The sequence below is a fragment of the Peromyscus leucopus genome, chromosome 4 (assembly GCF_004664715.2).
Source record: "Peromyscus leucopus breed LL Stock chromosome 4, UCI_PerLeu_2.1, whole genome shotgun sequence".
NCBI classification, from domain to species: Eukaryota; Metazoa; Chordata; class Mammalia; order Rodentia; family Cricetidae; genus Peromyscus; species Peromyscus leucopus.
In genome coordinates, this window is record NC_051066.1 from 22062077 (window position 1) to 22080201 (window position 18125).

Consider the following 18125-nt stretch of genomic DNA (forward strand, 5'->3'; position numbering starts at 1 on the left):
CTTAATGATAGTTTCACCTTTAGATGAGTTAGTCTAAGCTTTGTGATTGAGTAAGTGAATTTCATGAACAGTTTTCTATTGAAAATGTATAGAGTTTGTAAATAAATATTAAGAAGCTATCAGAATTTGACATACTTGAATTTTATAAAGAACAATGTTCTTTCTTTTGTTGACCCTCCCTATACTTCTAATGAAGTAATGTCAGGCAAATAAAACTCACAAAACATTATCAACTCCCTCTGCTAGTAAACACTACTGTTCAACAAATACCTGTCCATATTAGTCATCTAAAACTCAAGAACTAAACTAAGATTTATTTCCTCCATGGTCAACTGATCATGTCACTGTCTTTAGATTTAAATCACTTATTTTTTATAAAAATATCCTCTTACTCAATTTTTATCTTGCATACATTAATGTATTAATTGGGTGACTGATGGCACCCAATGCATAAGTATAACCATGTAATGCATACATACAAAAATAAGACGAAGAGGCTGCACTTATTTTGTCCTACTATGCAAAGTCCCTTTTACCTATAGTGTTATGTTTTCACTTAACTTCATAAACTCTGATTCTCTTTTACACTTTCAGCTGAAAGTCTCCAATACCATGAAACTATCCTTATCTTCCTCCTTCCCATTAGTTCCCAATTGTGTCCCCAGAACTATTATGTCATGTTCTAATATCCTCTATTTAGACTATGTGCTATGAATTTAGACACCATCTTATTCATCTCTGTTCCTCATGGGCAGTTATTGCCTGGAATGAGACTAAGAAACTATGAGGCTAGATATGGATTTATGGGCTTAGAGTCATGGTTTGTTTACAGGTTCCTATTTCTTTATGATCAAACTTGGGTCTGTGAGCACCTCTTTGGTGGCCTCGCTGTTCTCCTCATCCTTGTTTCTTGGCTTTCTTTTCTCTATTCTTCTTATTCTCCAACTATTGGACACTGTTCAAACATTCTGGGGCTGAAATATTCCATCCCTGTGACTTCTAATTCCATCTATAAGTTGATATTCTCCAAACTTAAAACGTCAGCCTCACACTCCAGACTTGCATATTGAAATGTCTATTTGACATCTTCTTGGGTGCTTGGTAGACATCTCAAATTTATCCGGAGCAACCCTTGATTCCCTGGCTCCCACGTGTTCTCTATTTCAGGAAATACCACAGCCATGTGCCAGCTGGAGTCACCCTCCACTCTAACTTTGTCTCTTTCACTTCCATCAGCAAATCCTGCCTAAAAATATATTCTAAATTAAACCACTTTTAGTCACTTCCGTTATTACCATTCTTATCCAAGTACCATCTTCTCTCTTGGGAATATTTCACCAGCCCCTTGCTTGGCCTCTCTGCTTTTCTGCCTGACCCTCTTAAATTTAGTCACTACACAGCAATTGCTCCAGAGGATCATTTAGAGATGTAAATCACACCATGTCACCCCTCCCCCCCAAGCAATCTCCAATTCCTTAGCATAAAACCCTATTTAAAGTTATGTTTAGTGTCCTCCTATGACCTGTTTGTTTCTACCTGCTTTGGCCTCCAGGCCCCCTTTCCAATTTCATCCACACTGCCTGCTTTCTGGTCACCCTACTCCAACCCACAGCTTTCTTCAGCAGTTTGTGTGCTTTCTGTTTCTCTGTGTGTTTATGTTACTCAAGCCTCTCAAATGGTGTTGCCTTCAAGATGTCTTCCCTGGCTATACCATCAACTCTGTCTTGTTTATCTATTTCCGACTTCATGTTATGTATTAATGTGTCTGTGTTTCTCTTTCTCCACTTATGTGCATAAGCTGTGGAATGATGGAGCCTTTTCACTATTCCAACCCAAGAGACTTTGAAAAAAGAATATCTTGAATGGATATGTTGAGTGGATGAAATAATACATTGTACGGAAAAAAGTTTCTCATGAAAGTGCATCATTTCCCTCTGTTGTTGTGCTTTGTGGTGTGTGCATGGAGGGGGAACTATTTTGTGCAAGCAGAAGGAAAAAGTGTAAGACAAAGTTGCTGTCAAAATAAAACAAACACAGAATCCCATGCTTACTGTGCCATTGGGTTGGAGGGTTAAAGATACAAATTTCCTCCTGGCTGCTGACTCTCTTTTGGAAGGGCTCATTTCACCAATCAGAGAAAAGCACAGTTGGGTTCTAATTCTGTGCAAGTTTAAATAAACAGGGAGATCATACAAGTGCACCCACCGTGGATCTGTGGGAAGTAGACACTGCTAGAAGCCTAAAAGGGGAAGAAGACAAGCATGGATAGTACAGGGAAGAACACTGCAGTTCCATCTGGGGGACAACTAGCTTTCTCTGAAACTCACCCTTGCTCTGCTCTCATCAATGCTACTGTCACTCCAGCCAGCTGTCCATCCTCAAATGTAATCTCTCAGCCTCTACACCAGACTGGAGATCTCTGAATTGTGTAGTCAAATATCCAGGTCAATCTTCCCATGGGGAATGTTCTTATTCTTTACCATACACTGTAGAACTCTTAGGTTTAGTGAAGTAAAAACATCAACGAACAAGTGGGAGCAGGTGGCATATATAACCTTTGGAAATGCCTACTTATTTACAATCTAAAATACTTAAAACTTGAAAGCATTCATTTTTTCCTTATATTTGCCTCTTATGTCAAAAAGTAGAAAAGCAATAAAAGATTTACTGTATGTTACAGATTCAGTAGAAAATCAGCCCAGTGTTTTACATCTATAAACCAAAAGGCAGTAGCTTACACTTTTAATCAAAGCCATGGAGATTCACTAGAAACTTAAGCATTTTCTGAAGTACTGAGGAGATATAGGATACATCTATGCATGTAATAACAATTTAAAAGGAGGCCATGAATTTAAAAAATAGCAAGAAGAGGTACATGGGAAGGTTTGGAGGGAGAAAAAGAAAGGAAGTGATGTGATAATTATACTATGATCTCAAAATGATGAAAATTAAAATAAAAATTCATTTAAACTACTGAAATTACAGATAAGAATATTATTTGCAGCTTCCATTATCCCCTACATCTCCCTTATAACAGTGTATTGAAAATTATCTGCCTGTACGTGGCATTTTGGTAGGAGAAAAATTCAGAGTAAATGTGACCTATGAAAGCAAAGAGGGCTGCATGTTTTATTTCCTTGTACATATTTTATTGCATGATCTCAGTCACTGAAGCGTCCTTTACTGAAACTAATGTAATTAATAATTTGAAGTCCTTATACTCAGCCTAGTGTTGGTGCTGGTGTATAAACATGTTACTTCTCTAGCTTCATGTTTCATAATCTCTTGAACATTTTGGTCTCAAAGCATCTCCAAGTCTAGTCCCTAGACTATATTCTTTCTGTTCCATCTCTACTCCTCAACCTTTTAGATAACATCCATCTTCTTAATATAAACCATAGTGTTGTGTGTTTCTCAATCACTGCCAGCTGATCACCTCTATAAATACACCTCATTTCCAGGGTCATCATCTGCTTCGCTTCCGAGCTGAGCAGTCTGGCTTTCTGTCTCCCTCTCTATTCCTCACTGTGTGTCATCCTCTGCTGTGGTGGCTTGCCCTCCTGAAAACAGAACATCATTTTGAAAATGTGTGGAGACTGTCTTCTAGGTAAATAATGGTAACACTGTCACATTATTTGAACATTTAACTGCATGTATTGAGTAGTTCTCCTCATAGTTTTGATTCATTTGGAATCTAACTGACAAAGATCCCATTACTGAGTGTTCTTTCTTTAATTTTTCAAAAAAAAAATATAGCAGTAAGGATAGAGAATGAAGCTAATTTGTATTCTGGGAGACTTAACCTGGTTATGCTGATGAACTAACTAAATTGGTCAAAAGTTTGAGAGGTAAAAGATTAAAATCCACCATTCTCTAGTTAAACTCTAATTCATTATATAAACAACATGATTTATAAGTGCAGTCATGTGGAAGGTCTATTTATTTTTCTCACCAAAAGATGTTTTCAATGAAAAAAATCACAGAAAATGGATTTTCTCCAAACAATGTGTTGCCTGACACCCTTGGTATAAATGCTGCAGCAGTAGGGTGGAGATAGAATGATCACATTTGCCAAGGCCAGAGACGTTTGCAGAGGATTCCAAAAATATTGACACCTCAGGCAAGAGGCCCTTTCTAAATACAAAACAAAAATTGTTAAGACAGGAAGAAAAGATTAGCAGTGAGCCCACAGATGGGAATGTAGGTGGGGAGTTAGGAACTTGGGGTTCTGGGAAGCCTCCCATTTTTAAATATCCTTAAGGAGAAGGAAGGCAGAAATAATTCTTAATGGTGTGCCAGACAACGACCACGGAGGTTAGAGGCAAAGCTGGTCATGTAAGCTTGCCTGCCGAGAAAACAAAATTTCTTCTCTTTCCCTTGCCCTTGTCTACACTATTTTAAGACAGAAAGTCAGATGCTTTCCAGTAACATAAAGGTCCTCCTTGGTATGTCAAACTCTGCACTTGATCATATCTGAGGATGGGAGGCAATTCTAAATTCATCCTGAAATGCAATAATATCATTTTAAGTCAGTCTGTAGGATATCCTTTCTTTGATAAGATTTCTCACTTTGCAAAGTTGTTTCATTAACCCTCTGAGATGAGTATTCATTATTTATGTTGAAGGCTAATGTCCTGCGGAAGATTTTTTCAGTTGTAATTCATAAAAACTTGTATAACCTACATAGGTAAGAATGAAATTTTTCTGATTACTTAACTGCCCATTTCAGGGATATGGATTGGGCGGGAGCAGGTGTGTGTGACTGGACCCAGGAGCACAAAATGTTGTATACTTTCAGATTCCACATTCAAGGCTTTTCTTCACTTTTGCTCTAATTCCCCTGTGTGTCTTCACAGAAAGAATTGATGTATACAATATACTTCCTGACCAGTACCCTCTGGAAGAGTGGATCCTGACCTGTTTTGTCTATCTTGGCCCTTCATATTGTAATTGTACCTTCTTACTTGCAGTCCCATGGGAAGTGCTATGTCTATGCTATAGACACATTTATAATAGTAACACACAGAAAACATCTTGAAGGAATGTCATCAAGAAAGGGTAGGATGGAATCTATGGAATTTAGGAGTTGGGAAGTCTGAGTGCCATGGAATGGACATAGTTGCTGGGGCGGGCTTTTGCAATGAGCTAGTTGAATCTGTTCCATTCACCAATTTCTGCAAAGTAGAGTTGCCCTGTTCACCCATTCCTCTCATACAGCCAGCTCAGAAGAGGCTGGGTAGTCCGCAGTGTCTAAATTTAGGCAGCCTCACAGTTCAAATCTGTAGGAACTGCTGTCTTCGATCTCTCTGCACCTGGATTTGAAATTTCCTGAAGGAGGCCCCAGTTTGATCCCTAAGACAGCCTTGGACCTTGTTGAATCATGCAGGAGCTGCAATCCTTTACTCCAGAGCCACCATATTCTTCAGTAAAGACAGTAAATCTTAAGGGAGGATTGAAGCAATATGAAAAACATTACCTTTGCTAATAACTAATGAACTCAAACGCTTCAGTGAAATTTACAATATTTAGGTTTGAGGGAGTTGTTTTCTTTTACTTCCTAGGACATTATTGGCAATGGTAGAAAGATAGATTTTCTATGGGATACCCATTTTCCTGGGTCTCTCAGTGAGTAGCAATAGAACACATCTTCCACTCCCACAAGACTGCTAAGATAGTTAGTAGTATATCCCCTCACCCACTCAGCAATCAAAAATACCCTGCAGTTGATTTTTCTCCTATCTACCCCAATCCAGACACCACATCCTATATCTTCGTCCTATATCCTTGTCTAGTTAATTCATCTTTTCCTCATCTTTTTTAGAAAACTTGTTCACAACCATATGATTTTCGATGTTATTTTTCTCCTAAGACCACTCTCTTTACAATCACCCATGTCATAGGAGTTGTCAAAATCCAAAGATAACTTGTCATATCCATCTCCATCACCATTCTGCTGCATCTGAAACCCTTAACTTCACTTTCAGGTTCCTATGTCTATTCTCCAACCTCTCATGCTCTCCCCACTGAAAAATGGAAAGCCAGAGGTTATCATTGTCTGATGGACTTAGTTACAGCCTCTATCTGCTTCCCATGAAGACTGGGTCATGAGTCTCATCCCTTCTGGTTCATCTCATCTTTTTCTGCTCAAAGCCTAATTCTTTGTGACCACAAACAACAATTCAGTATCTTTGATTCCATTTTCTTTGCTGTAAAATTAGTACACAACAGTGTCTACCATCCACACAACAAGGATTGATCAGTGGGTTAAATATGTAGAATATACAAATGGACCCCAAGTTGTAATAGTTCACCATACATTTTCAGCTTTACAATAGAGAAAAGCAATTTATAGTCAGTGGAAACTACTCAAATCATAGGCTTTGATATGTTCCTGGTCTGGGTAATTCAACAGTCTCTTACAATGCTCAGCCACAACTTCAAGTCATGGTGCCCAGGCAGCACACAGGCACTGAAGCAAATGGCACTCCACAAAGAACTGTGTTGGCAAGCATTGTACTTTAGGAGTTCATGAAACACACTCTTTAACATGAGATTTTTTTTTAATTTTTAATAGATTTTTTTAAAATTTCATATATGAGCATTGCTACTACATCACCCATTCTTCCCTCTTCCTACCCAACCCCACCAAGTTCATGATCTCTTTTAAATTGTTATTATTACTTGTGGTGGTTTGAATGAGGATGCCTCCCATTGGCTCACTTGATGATGGCATTGTTTAGGGAACTTTAGGGAGATGGAGACTTGCTGAAATAAGTGTGTCACTGAACATGGCCTTTGAGAGATTATATTCTCTTGCCATTTCCAGGTGCTGTCTCAGCTTTATTCTTGAGATTTAAGATGTGAGCTCCCAGCTTCCTGCTTCCAGCCACTATGCCTTACTCTATGTCTTATTGCTTGCCTGTGATTTGCTACCAAGCTGTCCGTGCCATCGTGGACTTGAACCCTCTGGAACTTAAGCCCAAATAAAATTCTTTCTTCTATAAATTGCCTTGTTCATAGTGTTTTATCATAGCAATAGAAAAGTAATTAATTAAGAAGTATATACATATAGTTGTAGTAAATATACATATAAATATATGTATATATGCTTAATGGACTGAGTATGGTTAGTTTTGTTCATGTGTGCACATGACAAGGGCTTACCACCTGGGATAGAAAGCCTAACATAAGAGATTTTCAACTTAGAATGTATTTGTCGGACTGTCATGCAACATCTGTATGAATCAGGCCTGGCTTAGTGTAAGTACATAGTAAATAACCATAAGTGTTTACTATGACAGCATAAATTACATTTTGTTGTAACTACTATGAATGTCTTGTAGGAAGTATACATTAAGCTATAGACAGTCCAGCCTGGCTTCTATCTGGCATGTAATATATAGTTACTGAATGAATGAATGAATGAATGAATGAATAATTAAATTTGCATTCTCTACACTAGTCAGCATATGCTAGGTATTCAGGGATATTTACTGAATTAAGTTGAGTAGAACTGGAAACACAGAATAAGAAATGTCATAATATTTTGTAAGGCATAACAAATATAAAAGTTAAGGTACAAACAACTTAATTTGGGGCCTCTCCATTTACTGAACTAAAACTAAACATGCACTTCCTTATTTGTGGCAAATTTCATGGATTTTGTTTTTGATGTTCTTGTTTTTGTCATTTTCTCCCCAGTCTGTTTTCATGTTCTGCCACTGTTTTCCCTTTACATCCGATAGCCCAGGTTAAACCACATTTTACCATACACCTGACCTCCAGTTGAAGTTGAATCAGTGAGATATTGCTGAATAACAAACAAAAATTTGCAGCATACAATATAATGGTTTTATAATGGGGGTGTGATATATGTGACTTAGAACAGGCCTGGACTGATAGGAGTGCTTGGACTTCTAAACATTGGCTTCAGTTCTGGCCACACATGTTTATCCTGAGGACAGGAGGACAGGACGGTAGCTTTCTAGAGAAGATGTCCTGTGAGCAACAACACAGAAGTGACAAGGTGGGTAGAAGCCTCCAATGTTCTCTCATACCTTGGTCTGGAACTCATCTGATACATTGCTGTTCACACCCCACCATGTAAAGCCAATGGCAGGTCAAGCCCAGTATCAAAAGACATGGAAAGAAATAAATGCTGTTGACACTAACGAATAGAACCTTATGGTTACGTGGTAGGGGGTATAAATCCACACTCTAACTTCAAAACCATGAAAACTATGAACAAAAAGAAATTTACACCCTTATCCTGACTTGGTATTCACAACATCCTTCCTAGAATATGCATTGCCTATTTAGCTAAGACTCTTGTGTCTAATCAACCACCCTTCTCTGTGCCCCCATGCTCTTTACAAACCACCAAACAGACTTTCTCATGCAGATCTATGGTTATAATACACACTTAAATCAAAAAGCCCAGCAGTTACTCCATATTGGTTAGGATACTTTTGGCTGAAGTAATAGAAGTTCTGTCTAAAACAATTGCATGCAATAAATCTAGAGAAGTGTTTCACAGTTGGTATATAACCTATTCCATTGTTTTCTTTTTAAAGCAAGTTAGCCTTTGTTCTCAAGTTTGTCTCATAGTGACAGAAATGCTCCAGTTGGTCCAGTTGTCCAAGGATTGTCACAAGGTGGTGTTCCAAGTGGAAATAAGGAAAAGAAAGTGTTTCCTTCTTTACAATCTTTTCACAGGGGAAAAGAGCAAAATCACTTTTCTGTAACTTGTCCAGACCATCCCATCATGCAGAGGTGCAGGAATGCAGACTTCAATGAGGATCGTTCTTAGGTTATGTCTTATGAATTCTATTACATTTATGTTGATTGGTTTTGTATTCAAATGAATACATACGAGTGTAGGTGTCTGCATGCCATTTCTATTGTGTAGAGGTCAGAGGACAATTTTCAGGAGCAGTTGTCTTATTCTACCACATGGATCAGAGGGACTTTACTTAGCTCAATTGGCAGCAAGTACATTACCTGTTGAGCCATTTGGCTAGCCTGAGTGAATTCTAAGAACAAGAAAGGAACTTTCAAAGGAAAGACTTATTTACAGGGGATGACTTATTTGTCAAATAACTGAACCTAGTTGACAAAATATAAGGCACTTCATAATACAATCTTCATCTCCTTTTTAAGCATAATTCATCAAGATTTCAATAAGCCATGATTTTTTTTTCCCAAGTGAGGCACTCTGGTCATACTGTCTTTCTCCCAAGTGTTGGCACTTTGTGTCCTCCATCTCTCCAAATGCCCTTGTGTTCCTCTGTTGGCTTTCTACTCAAGTCCTGCTTATATCTGAGGATTGCTTCTTCTCTGGGAAGTTGTCCATGGGTAAGGCTGGTCTTCCCCTTTCCTATATACTCCCACAATACACCTTTACACAGCATACTTCATGATCACTTATTCTCCTTTTCATGTGTGTCAGTATCTTACACAAGATGCATTTATAGGATGAAGAGTGTGTGGCATTATAATAATCATGTGGGAGAGCCTCAGATTATTGTACTATAGGATAGATGATCATGATTGTCTTTCCCAGATAACTGAGTGGATTAAAAGGAAACAAAACAAAGCTCTATTGGAAATTTAACATAGTTGAGCATGTGTCCTTGTGGTATGACTGACCATCCCTTGGGTATATGCCCAAGAGTTATATAGCTTGGTCTTGAGGGAAGATGATTCCCAATTTTCTAAGAAAGTGCCATATTGATTTCCAAAGTGGCTGTACAAGTTTGCGTTCCCACCAAGAGTGGAGGAGTGTTCCCCTTGCTCCACATCCTCTCCAACATAAGCTGTCTTCAGTGTTTTTGATCTTAACCATTCTGACGGTGTAAGATGGTATCTCATAGTTGTTTTGATTTGCATTTCCCTGATGACTAAGGATGTTGAACAATTCCTTAAATGTCTTTCAGCCATTTGAGTTTCTTCTGTTGCGAATTCTCTGTTTAGCTCTATAGCCCATTTTTAATTGGACTCTTGGGTATTTTGATGTCTAATTTCTTAAGTTCTTTATATGTTCTGGATATTAGCCCTCTGTCAGATGTGGGGTTGGTGAAGATATTTTCCCATTCTGTATGCTGTTGTTTTTGTCTTGTTGACCGTGTCCTTTGCCTTACAAAAGCTTCTCAGTTTCAAGAGGTCCCATTTATTAATTGTTTCTCTCAGTGTCTGTGCTACTGGTATTATATTTAGGAAGTGATCTCCAGTGCCAATGCATTCAAGACTACTTCTGACTTTATTTATGTTGAGGTCTTCGATCCACTTGGACTTAAGTTTTGTGCACGGTGACAGATATGGATCTATTTGCAGTCTTCTGCATGTTGACATCCAGTTATGCCAGTACCATTTGTTGAAGATGCTTTCTTTTTTCCATTGTAGTTTCTCATTTCATGACTATATCTACTCCTTGAATGACTTCCATCCAAAATAATTCTCTTTCTGTCTCTCTCCCTCTCCAGAAGGCATGGAAAGACACACACACACACAATATATATATATATATATATTTTGAAGGGCATCTTCACTCTTCCCACTCAACGCCTCTTATGACACCTGCTGTATCAACCTTACAATATTAGATGACTCCCAGTATCGTTTTACAACTTAAAGTGCCTACTTTGCTGCTGTGCAGATAGAAGAGTCCATCAACATTCGTGCAACAGACTTAAATAGTGAAGTCTGCTAACAGGTTTACATGTTGTAGTAATGTTTCCTGACTATGACCTCTGGCCATCCTAAAATGTTTGGTCTGAAGTCCTAGGTAATTTTTCACAGATAATATTTATGTCGCCCTTTATTATAGGGATGCTCACCGTTTGGAACAAATCTCTGCTACTTCATCAAGTGTTCAAAGCAGATACAATTGTTAGTCATTTCTTTATACTATCTGGGTTTTGAGTTTATCTTCTTCCTGTCTCTTGTATAAACACACATATTTCCACATCATGGTGTGTCATTAATAGTGCATTAATCTTACTCGGTTCCCTCCATGTTGTTGTTACCAGCACACACTAGTACATTTTCCTAAGGAGTAGATGAAAATCCAACTTCTTTGAAATCTCAGTTTCTTCATCATCAAAATACTTTGGCACTTAGCATTCTGTTATGTGCTATTATATATTTTCTCCACATTTCTATATATTTAATTTTTTTCTACAGTATCTTCACTGACAATTCAAAATATGTTTAGTGAACTTCCATTATGTGTCAAGCATTGTCTGGGTCTTGGAGATCCATAGTAAATGTGTTATTTTGACCCTTCTGGACTTGAATTCTAAGCAAGTTAAACATGCTATACAGTCAACACAGGTCTAACATCTCAAGTGGAGATAAGCCCCATCCCCAGATAAAGAAGAGATATTGGTATAGAAAATGGAGTTGAGGTGGCTGGAAAAGACTACAGTAAGAAGATAACACTTGATCAAAAACTAGAGTATCAGAGTTCCACCCAGAGGGGATAATGAGAACACAACCCCAGGGACAAAGTATTTGTAAGGGATTAGAAACAGAGACTCAGACAACAAGGCTGGTTTCCATGGAGATAGAGAGGCCTGAAAGGAAAGCAGTTAGTGGAGGACAAATCAGGTACAGCATGAGAAGTCACAAGGGGGACCAGTCTTCACTCTGATCAAAATGGGACACCCTTGGCCTCAGCATGTACTAGTTTGGTTGTTAGTACTAAATATCATTGCTACTGAAACAACTTCTTGAATTGAGTAATGCAATGGTTCCACAATACCAGGAATGGACTTAATGCCACTGAAATCTATGTACACTTAGTATTAAGGGCCACATTTTATACAGTGCACATTTTATGATTATTTTTAAAAGACAGTCTATGAGTGCCTACTGTGGGACTAAGCATCAGCAACTACAAAATAACACAGATGATTCAAGCACTCGGGCTGTACTAATGGAAAGATATTCTGTATTAGTCACTTGTTTTTTGCCATGGAAAACAATACCTGGGAATGTCAATTATGGAAGGAAAATGTTCTTTTAGCTTATGGATCCAGTGCAGATTAAAAAAGATCCAGTGCTTTGGGCTGACAATGCATTGTGGCAAGGGAAATGTGTGACATGGCCGTGGGGGCACATCACAGAGCCTACTGTTCACTGCATGACAGTAAAGAGGGAAAGAGTGAAATGAGGAACCAGGGAAGAGATGTACCTTCCAAAATCATGCCCCTATGACCTACTTCCTCCAACCAGGCTCCAGTGTCTAGTTGCCACACCTCCCAGTGACTCCATCCAATTATGTATCTGTTAATGAACTCATCAGAGCCCTCCTAATCCAATCATTTTTCAATAGCACCCCCATCTGGGGAATGGCACTTTCAATAAAAAAAAATGAACCTCCAGAAGAAAGTTTAGGTTCAAGGCACAATTCCATTAATCATAAATGCAGAAATGCTGTTGGAGGAATCATCTGTCTTATTATAAATGAGAGGAAAGGGCTGGGGTCCCACACCCCCATTTTCAGTAGCTTTAGTTCAGAGAGATGCCCTCTAAAACAAAGAGGTGTTAAAAAAAATGAGTCTGAGGAATATTAGACTTCCACCTTCTTACAGAAACTCACACATGTCATGGCTCTAGCAAAGAGAAACACTTTAAATCGCTTAAATACATGTCTTAAACTCTGTTTAACTTGATTCAATTTGGCGTTGCCGAGCCATTTTGACCACAGGCTCTGTTGCCTACAGCATCAGTTGAACAACTCAGGGAAGCATTGTTGAGAGAGTCTATTTCCATGGAGAGGCCATCCTGACACAGGGAAGCTCTGAACTCAGACTTGTCGCTAAGGTGATACTTAAATCTGGCAAAAGAGTGAGCATTCAAGGCAGAAGAAACACTAAGAGATTTACTTTACATTACTTACTTCCCTTGCTACTACCTGCCTCATCAAATACCTCTGCAGAATGAATGCCTTAAATATAATGGCCAAACTGTGTTCTTGGTAACTGCTGATACACTTCTAAAAGATGCAGGATTCCAAACACACTTAGACACTCTTCACCAGTGCCTAATCAATGACCATGTCAGTTTTCTTACACACTGAGATCAGGATTCTATTCCATAAAGGGACATACAGTCTTTATACATCTGCCACAGACACTTTGAAATTAAAGCAAAAATCAATTCCTATGCAAGATGAAGATCTCAGTATTGGCTATGGAAGCAGAATCAAATTAAAGAACAACGCAGACTTGGATTTTAATGAAACTCATCTTTGTTTCGTTTACAGATCAAACTTTTGGCTCTCATCTGCACACAGTGTGTGAACGAGAACATTCCACAGTTCCGTGGTTTGTAAAGCAATGCATTGAAGCTGTTGAAAAAAGAGGTGGGTAACAAAATATGCAACATTGCTGAGTCCTCTGAACAGCCAGGGCTCAAGTTCGCTGCACCACTTGATTTCTCTGGGAAGCCACGCAATTAAAACTTGACTTTTGTTAATCGGTTAAGAGGATCAAGTTTCTTATTAACTTCAGTTTGTTTTTACAATGGGGGCATTAGCAATTCTCACTAATGTTCTTTTTTTTTTTTTTAATATTTTGTCTGTCTGACATACTGTTGAATCAATTGCAAACTTCTTGTTTCCAAGCCAGTGATAAAACATTCATAAAATATCAGCACTCACAGTGTTAGAACCCTCTAACATTCATGCTGTTGGATGTGCCAGAACAATTTTGGTAAGCCCCCAGCATTACCCGAGTGAAGTAAACAGCGTTTCTACCCACAGATAGTGATACACCATCTTCCACATGGTTCTGTTCCGTACAGATTATAGCTAACTGGGTCTCCCGGAACAATTAGCAGATACACCTCCAGTGTTAAGATGACCTTTGACTCCTCTGTTTCAACATTCTGTTTTTCATCTGAAATTATTTCATCTCACTGAAGAGAACAAAACAAACCCCAATTGACTCATCATTTCTATGCTAGTTTATCTGTGGAGTGTTTTTCCTTCGAACTATGACTTCATTCATTCAAGGTCATTTTTCCTGGAAGACACACACTGTAAATGCAGAATCTTAAAAAAAATGTATTAAATAAAAATGTGAAGCTTCATCACCATCTGTTACAAGTTTACAACATACTTTCAGGATCTAGGGGAATATATATCATGTGAAACATAGAGGTGCTTGCAGAGAAAAGCAATGGGTGACCCTCTTTCCATTATTTTCAACACCTATTCTCCTAAAACAATACAACCAAAGGGAAGAAAAAACCCTTCAAATCCTCTGCACAGAAAAGGCCATTTTAATTCTCTCAGTGTTACCTGGCTTTATTATAGAAGCATAATAAAAACGGCATGCAATTTCTAACTCCTAGAAATTCATACTTTAATTATACGGTAAGGACAGCCTTGGGATCCTATTATTCCCATATCAGTAGGGAATGAGAGAATAACAAGACAGGAAGGGCTGGGCAGGGACACAGATAAAGAGAGTGTCTGTGGGAAAAAGCACATTGACACTTCTGGGAGAAGAGTTGAGGGGACAGAGAGCAGGAAACATTTACTGTTCAATAAGCACCTAGAGAAGTGTCTACGAGGAATGAAGCTGATTGGAATTTGGAGAGAAATGTGTTTTTAGTGCATGTTGCAATTTCATTTAATTTATAGGTACCTATCTTAGGAATACATATTGTCTAAACATACTTAAAGCCAAAATGGATCCCTAAGAATATTGTTATTATTTTCAATAGCTAAATTATCATCATTTCCAAGAAATCTTTGTTCACTTTTAAATTCTGAGTACATTATTATATCAAAACTCCAAATAGGCCATTGGGGGAAGACATACATAGTAAGATGTATGCACGTGGAAAGAATAGCTTATATCTCCTGATTTGTGAGTCTACCTAAGGCAAAATGAAAAACCCTGCTTGATGTAGCCCTGCAGTGTACAGATACCATAATATCATAGAATAGAAAGTGTCTATAAATAGGAATTGTATCCGTGCATGGCATTTTCGTGGTGATTTTTAATAAAGTAAGATGGTGTTTCTGCTGACAGGAGCAATCATGACAGCATTATATTTTATTGTCCCAATGTTTACTCTCAAAATGAATTTGTAGATCCAGCACTAAACAGCTGCTAATCGCATATATGATTATTAAAATAATTCCCGAGAATTCTAATGAAACTCAAAGACATTTTATAATTCTGCAAAGCAACTAAAAATTCAAAGCACTTTGGCAGTGTTAGCTTAAAGGAACTCCATGGAAATGTTCAATAAAAACTCAAAGGCACAAGATAAATGTCTCACATCATTGCAAGATTTACAAGTGTATACTTTTGGTTATATTTTTCTATGATCATTTTGTTGGATTAATATTCTTACAATTATACACCAATTCTGTTTACTCAAAGTGTTGTTTTTACTAAATTTTGGCAAAATGCACCTCAGGACAGAAATAATTTATGTGAATCTAAGTCCAATATTTATGCAGGCTTCTGATGACATTTGATGCAGGGTTGGTACTAGGAAGTAGCAGAGGAAGGTGCCAAGTCTCTCGACATGGCTGGGACTCAGCATATCTGGAGTGCTCCTTCTAATGGCCAGATGCTCCTCCAGCCAAGAAACTCAACTGCACAGTCATGGGAATGCTTATGGGTCCCTTCTAGGAAAAGCCCATTTAATGAAAGCTGTGTTCATTCTCCAGTCCTGGGGAAATGGCCTCTGCGATCATAACATGGGCACACCGGCTGTTATAAAAAGGATTCAGTTTTTTCCTCATTTGCCGTCTGTGATTATTTTCCTTTTTTTAAAGGCATCTATACAAATCAAGCAGTATTTTTAAGTGCTTATTATATATTTATTATAAAATGAAGCATGATAGAGTGAATAAACTCAGCATTGATTCAGCTAGCCTCTCAGTTTTCTTGTTCCCTGAATCTGACAGAACAAACCTTGGCTTTTGAGATCTCCCAGGAAGTTCTACCTAGTGACTAGCATGAAGCGTGTTCATCATTCACCTTCAGCTAAATGACATTTGTTACATATGGCATTTTTCATGTATAACTTAGAAGAAAATGGTGAGGTAAGCCTTGCAAAACAACCGGCAAGTGACTTATGTGGCACATTTCCTTGTCTTAGTTCAATTCACTGCACTCTTGACCACCAGACCCTGTTGTCCTTCCCAGCCATTTGGAGCATAGTCACTTCTGCCATTGCCTTTCCCACCCTAAATATGCTTTTGTATGAAGAATCACATTGATTTGCAGACTGCATCTCCTTCTCTTTGCCTCACTTTCAATGTTGGAGACTCTTTGGGAGGTGTCCAAATTGACCAGTGAACATCTCAACTTGGGTTTCTTCTTGAAAGACACATTAGATGTTGATGAATGAAGAAGTCACTAGATGTATATTGTTCTTTATGTTATAAACTAAAATTGTAGAAGAAAGAGATACTAAAAACTGGACAATGCACAAGCCGTGATAAGTGCTTTGGGAGGAAAGAGCAGGTATAAGAAGATAGAAAAACCATTATGAAATCTGAAAATCAAACAAAGATGTGTGCCTTAAAATGGTAGATCAGATCCTGAATCATAAACCCATGCTTGTGTGCTTTGAACTCCTCTATGACCAGTAGAATTTTAATTTTGTTTCATTTACAGAGCTATTATCTTGACCCCTTGTGTGGTCACAGTTGAACAAGCCAGCCATATGTGATACCTGGAAAAATATACTTTAAATGGAAAACCAAACATAGACCTTGCCAGAGAATTATTTTATAGAGAGATTATTATTATTATTATTATTTAGAGTTTACTAAATTAGTGAACATAATTCTACCCTAAATATGTCTTTGCATATCAAGTACAATTTTTGAATATAAGGAAATACAGCTGAATTTTCAAATTAATATAAATGGAGTTGGCATTCACTATCCATAATATGCTGTAATAACTCATTCTCCTTTAAGATTGCCAATTCTGTTACTGTGCCCCATAAGAATAGAATGTTAAGAGGATACCAAGAGATCTGTAACACAGCATCCTGAATATACTTGACACTACTGAAACACGCACTTAAAATAATTATTTTACATTATGTGCTTTTTACTACAAATATTTTTAAAAAAATTTGCTCAGTGCATGTGTTAGTGTCTGTGTGTTCCTGAGTGCATATGTCACAACATGAGTGTGGAAATGAGAAGACAACTTGCAGGAGTTGGTTCTCTCCTTCTGTCATGTGGTTCCCAGAGATCAAACTCAAGTGGTCTGGCTTGGTGGTACACCCTTACCCTATGAGCTATCTCATCAGCCCTAACTCACTCTGTGTGTGTGTGTGTGTGTGTGTGTGTGTGTGTGTGTGTGTGTGTGTGTGTGGTCTTTGTGCATGTGTGTGTGTGTGCATGTGGTGTATGTGATCCCATGTCTTCCACACGTGATGATTTGAGATACAAGATAGCTTTCAGAATGCTTCAGCAATTGCTGATCAACAAGAAGCTTGCCCTTTCTGTGTTTTTTTTTTTCTTTTCTCAAACACAAAAATGCTATGACAGGAATTGAAACACAAGTTACATACTTGACTGAGTGCCCAGAAGATACCCTGGGATCCATAACATTGCTTAAAGATTTAAGAAAGACCTTTAGTCCACTTCTGAGAAGGTCCTTAGCCTCAAAAACTTTATCTCTCAACTTGACTTCATGGCAGCTGTTATATTTTTTTGCTGTCGTTTGTTTGACAGGATCCAGTTATAGGTTCCGATGTCTGTTTAAAGAAACAAGGAGGCTGTTGGCTCCAAAAATCCCCTCATTGCTTGTGTGATCAGCATTTTCCCAGGCTTTTCTACATACTTTGCCAAGCAAAGGGACTGACCTTTTGTAGCAAACACTTTTTCATTTCAAAATGCTCACTTTGATTTTTGTCCCATTTTATACTCATTCCAAACTGTTTACAACCCACTAAAAATGACTGTGAATTATATGTTTGTATAATGGATTCCTTTTGTGGTCTGAGTGGAATGTTTACTTTGAACAATTAGTTATCTTAGGGTAGATTGTAGCAAGTTGAAAAAATAATGGCTAAAATTATTATTATACCTTAACTGGTTTTTTAATTCCTTGTGATTATGTGAAATTTGAGAG

General features: G+C 37.9%; 1 protein-coding gene across 3 annotated transcripts in view; it reads left to right on the forward strand.

The window, feature by feature from the left end:
- Arhgap15 (Rho GTPase activating protein 15) overlaps positions 1–18125 on the forward strand; it is a 602692-nt gene that overhangs the window by 363141 nt on the left and 221426 nt on the right. For all 3 annotated transcript variants that reach the window (XM_037204746.1, XM_028881759.2, XM_037204747.1), the window contains one exon: positions 13268–13366. In XM_037204746.1, the coding sequence (XP_037060641.1) occupies positions 13268–13366 (99 nt within the window). The remainder of the gene's footprint in view (positions 1–13267; positions 13367–18125) is intronic.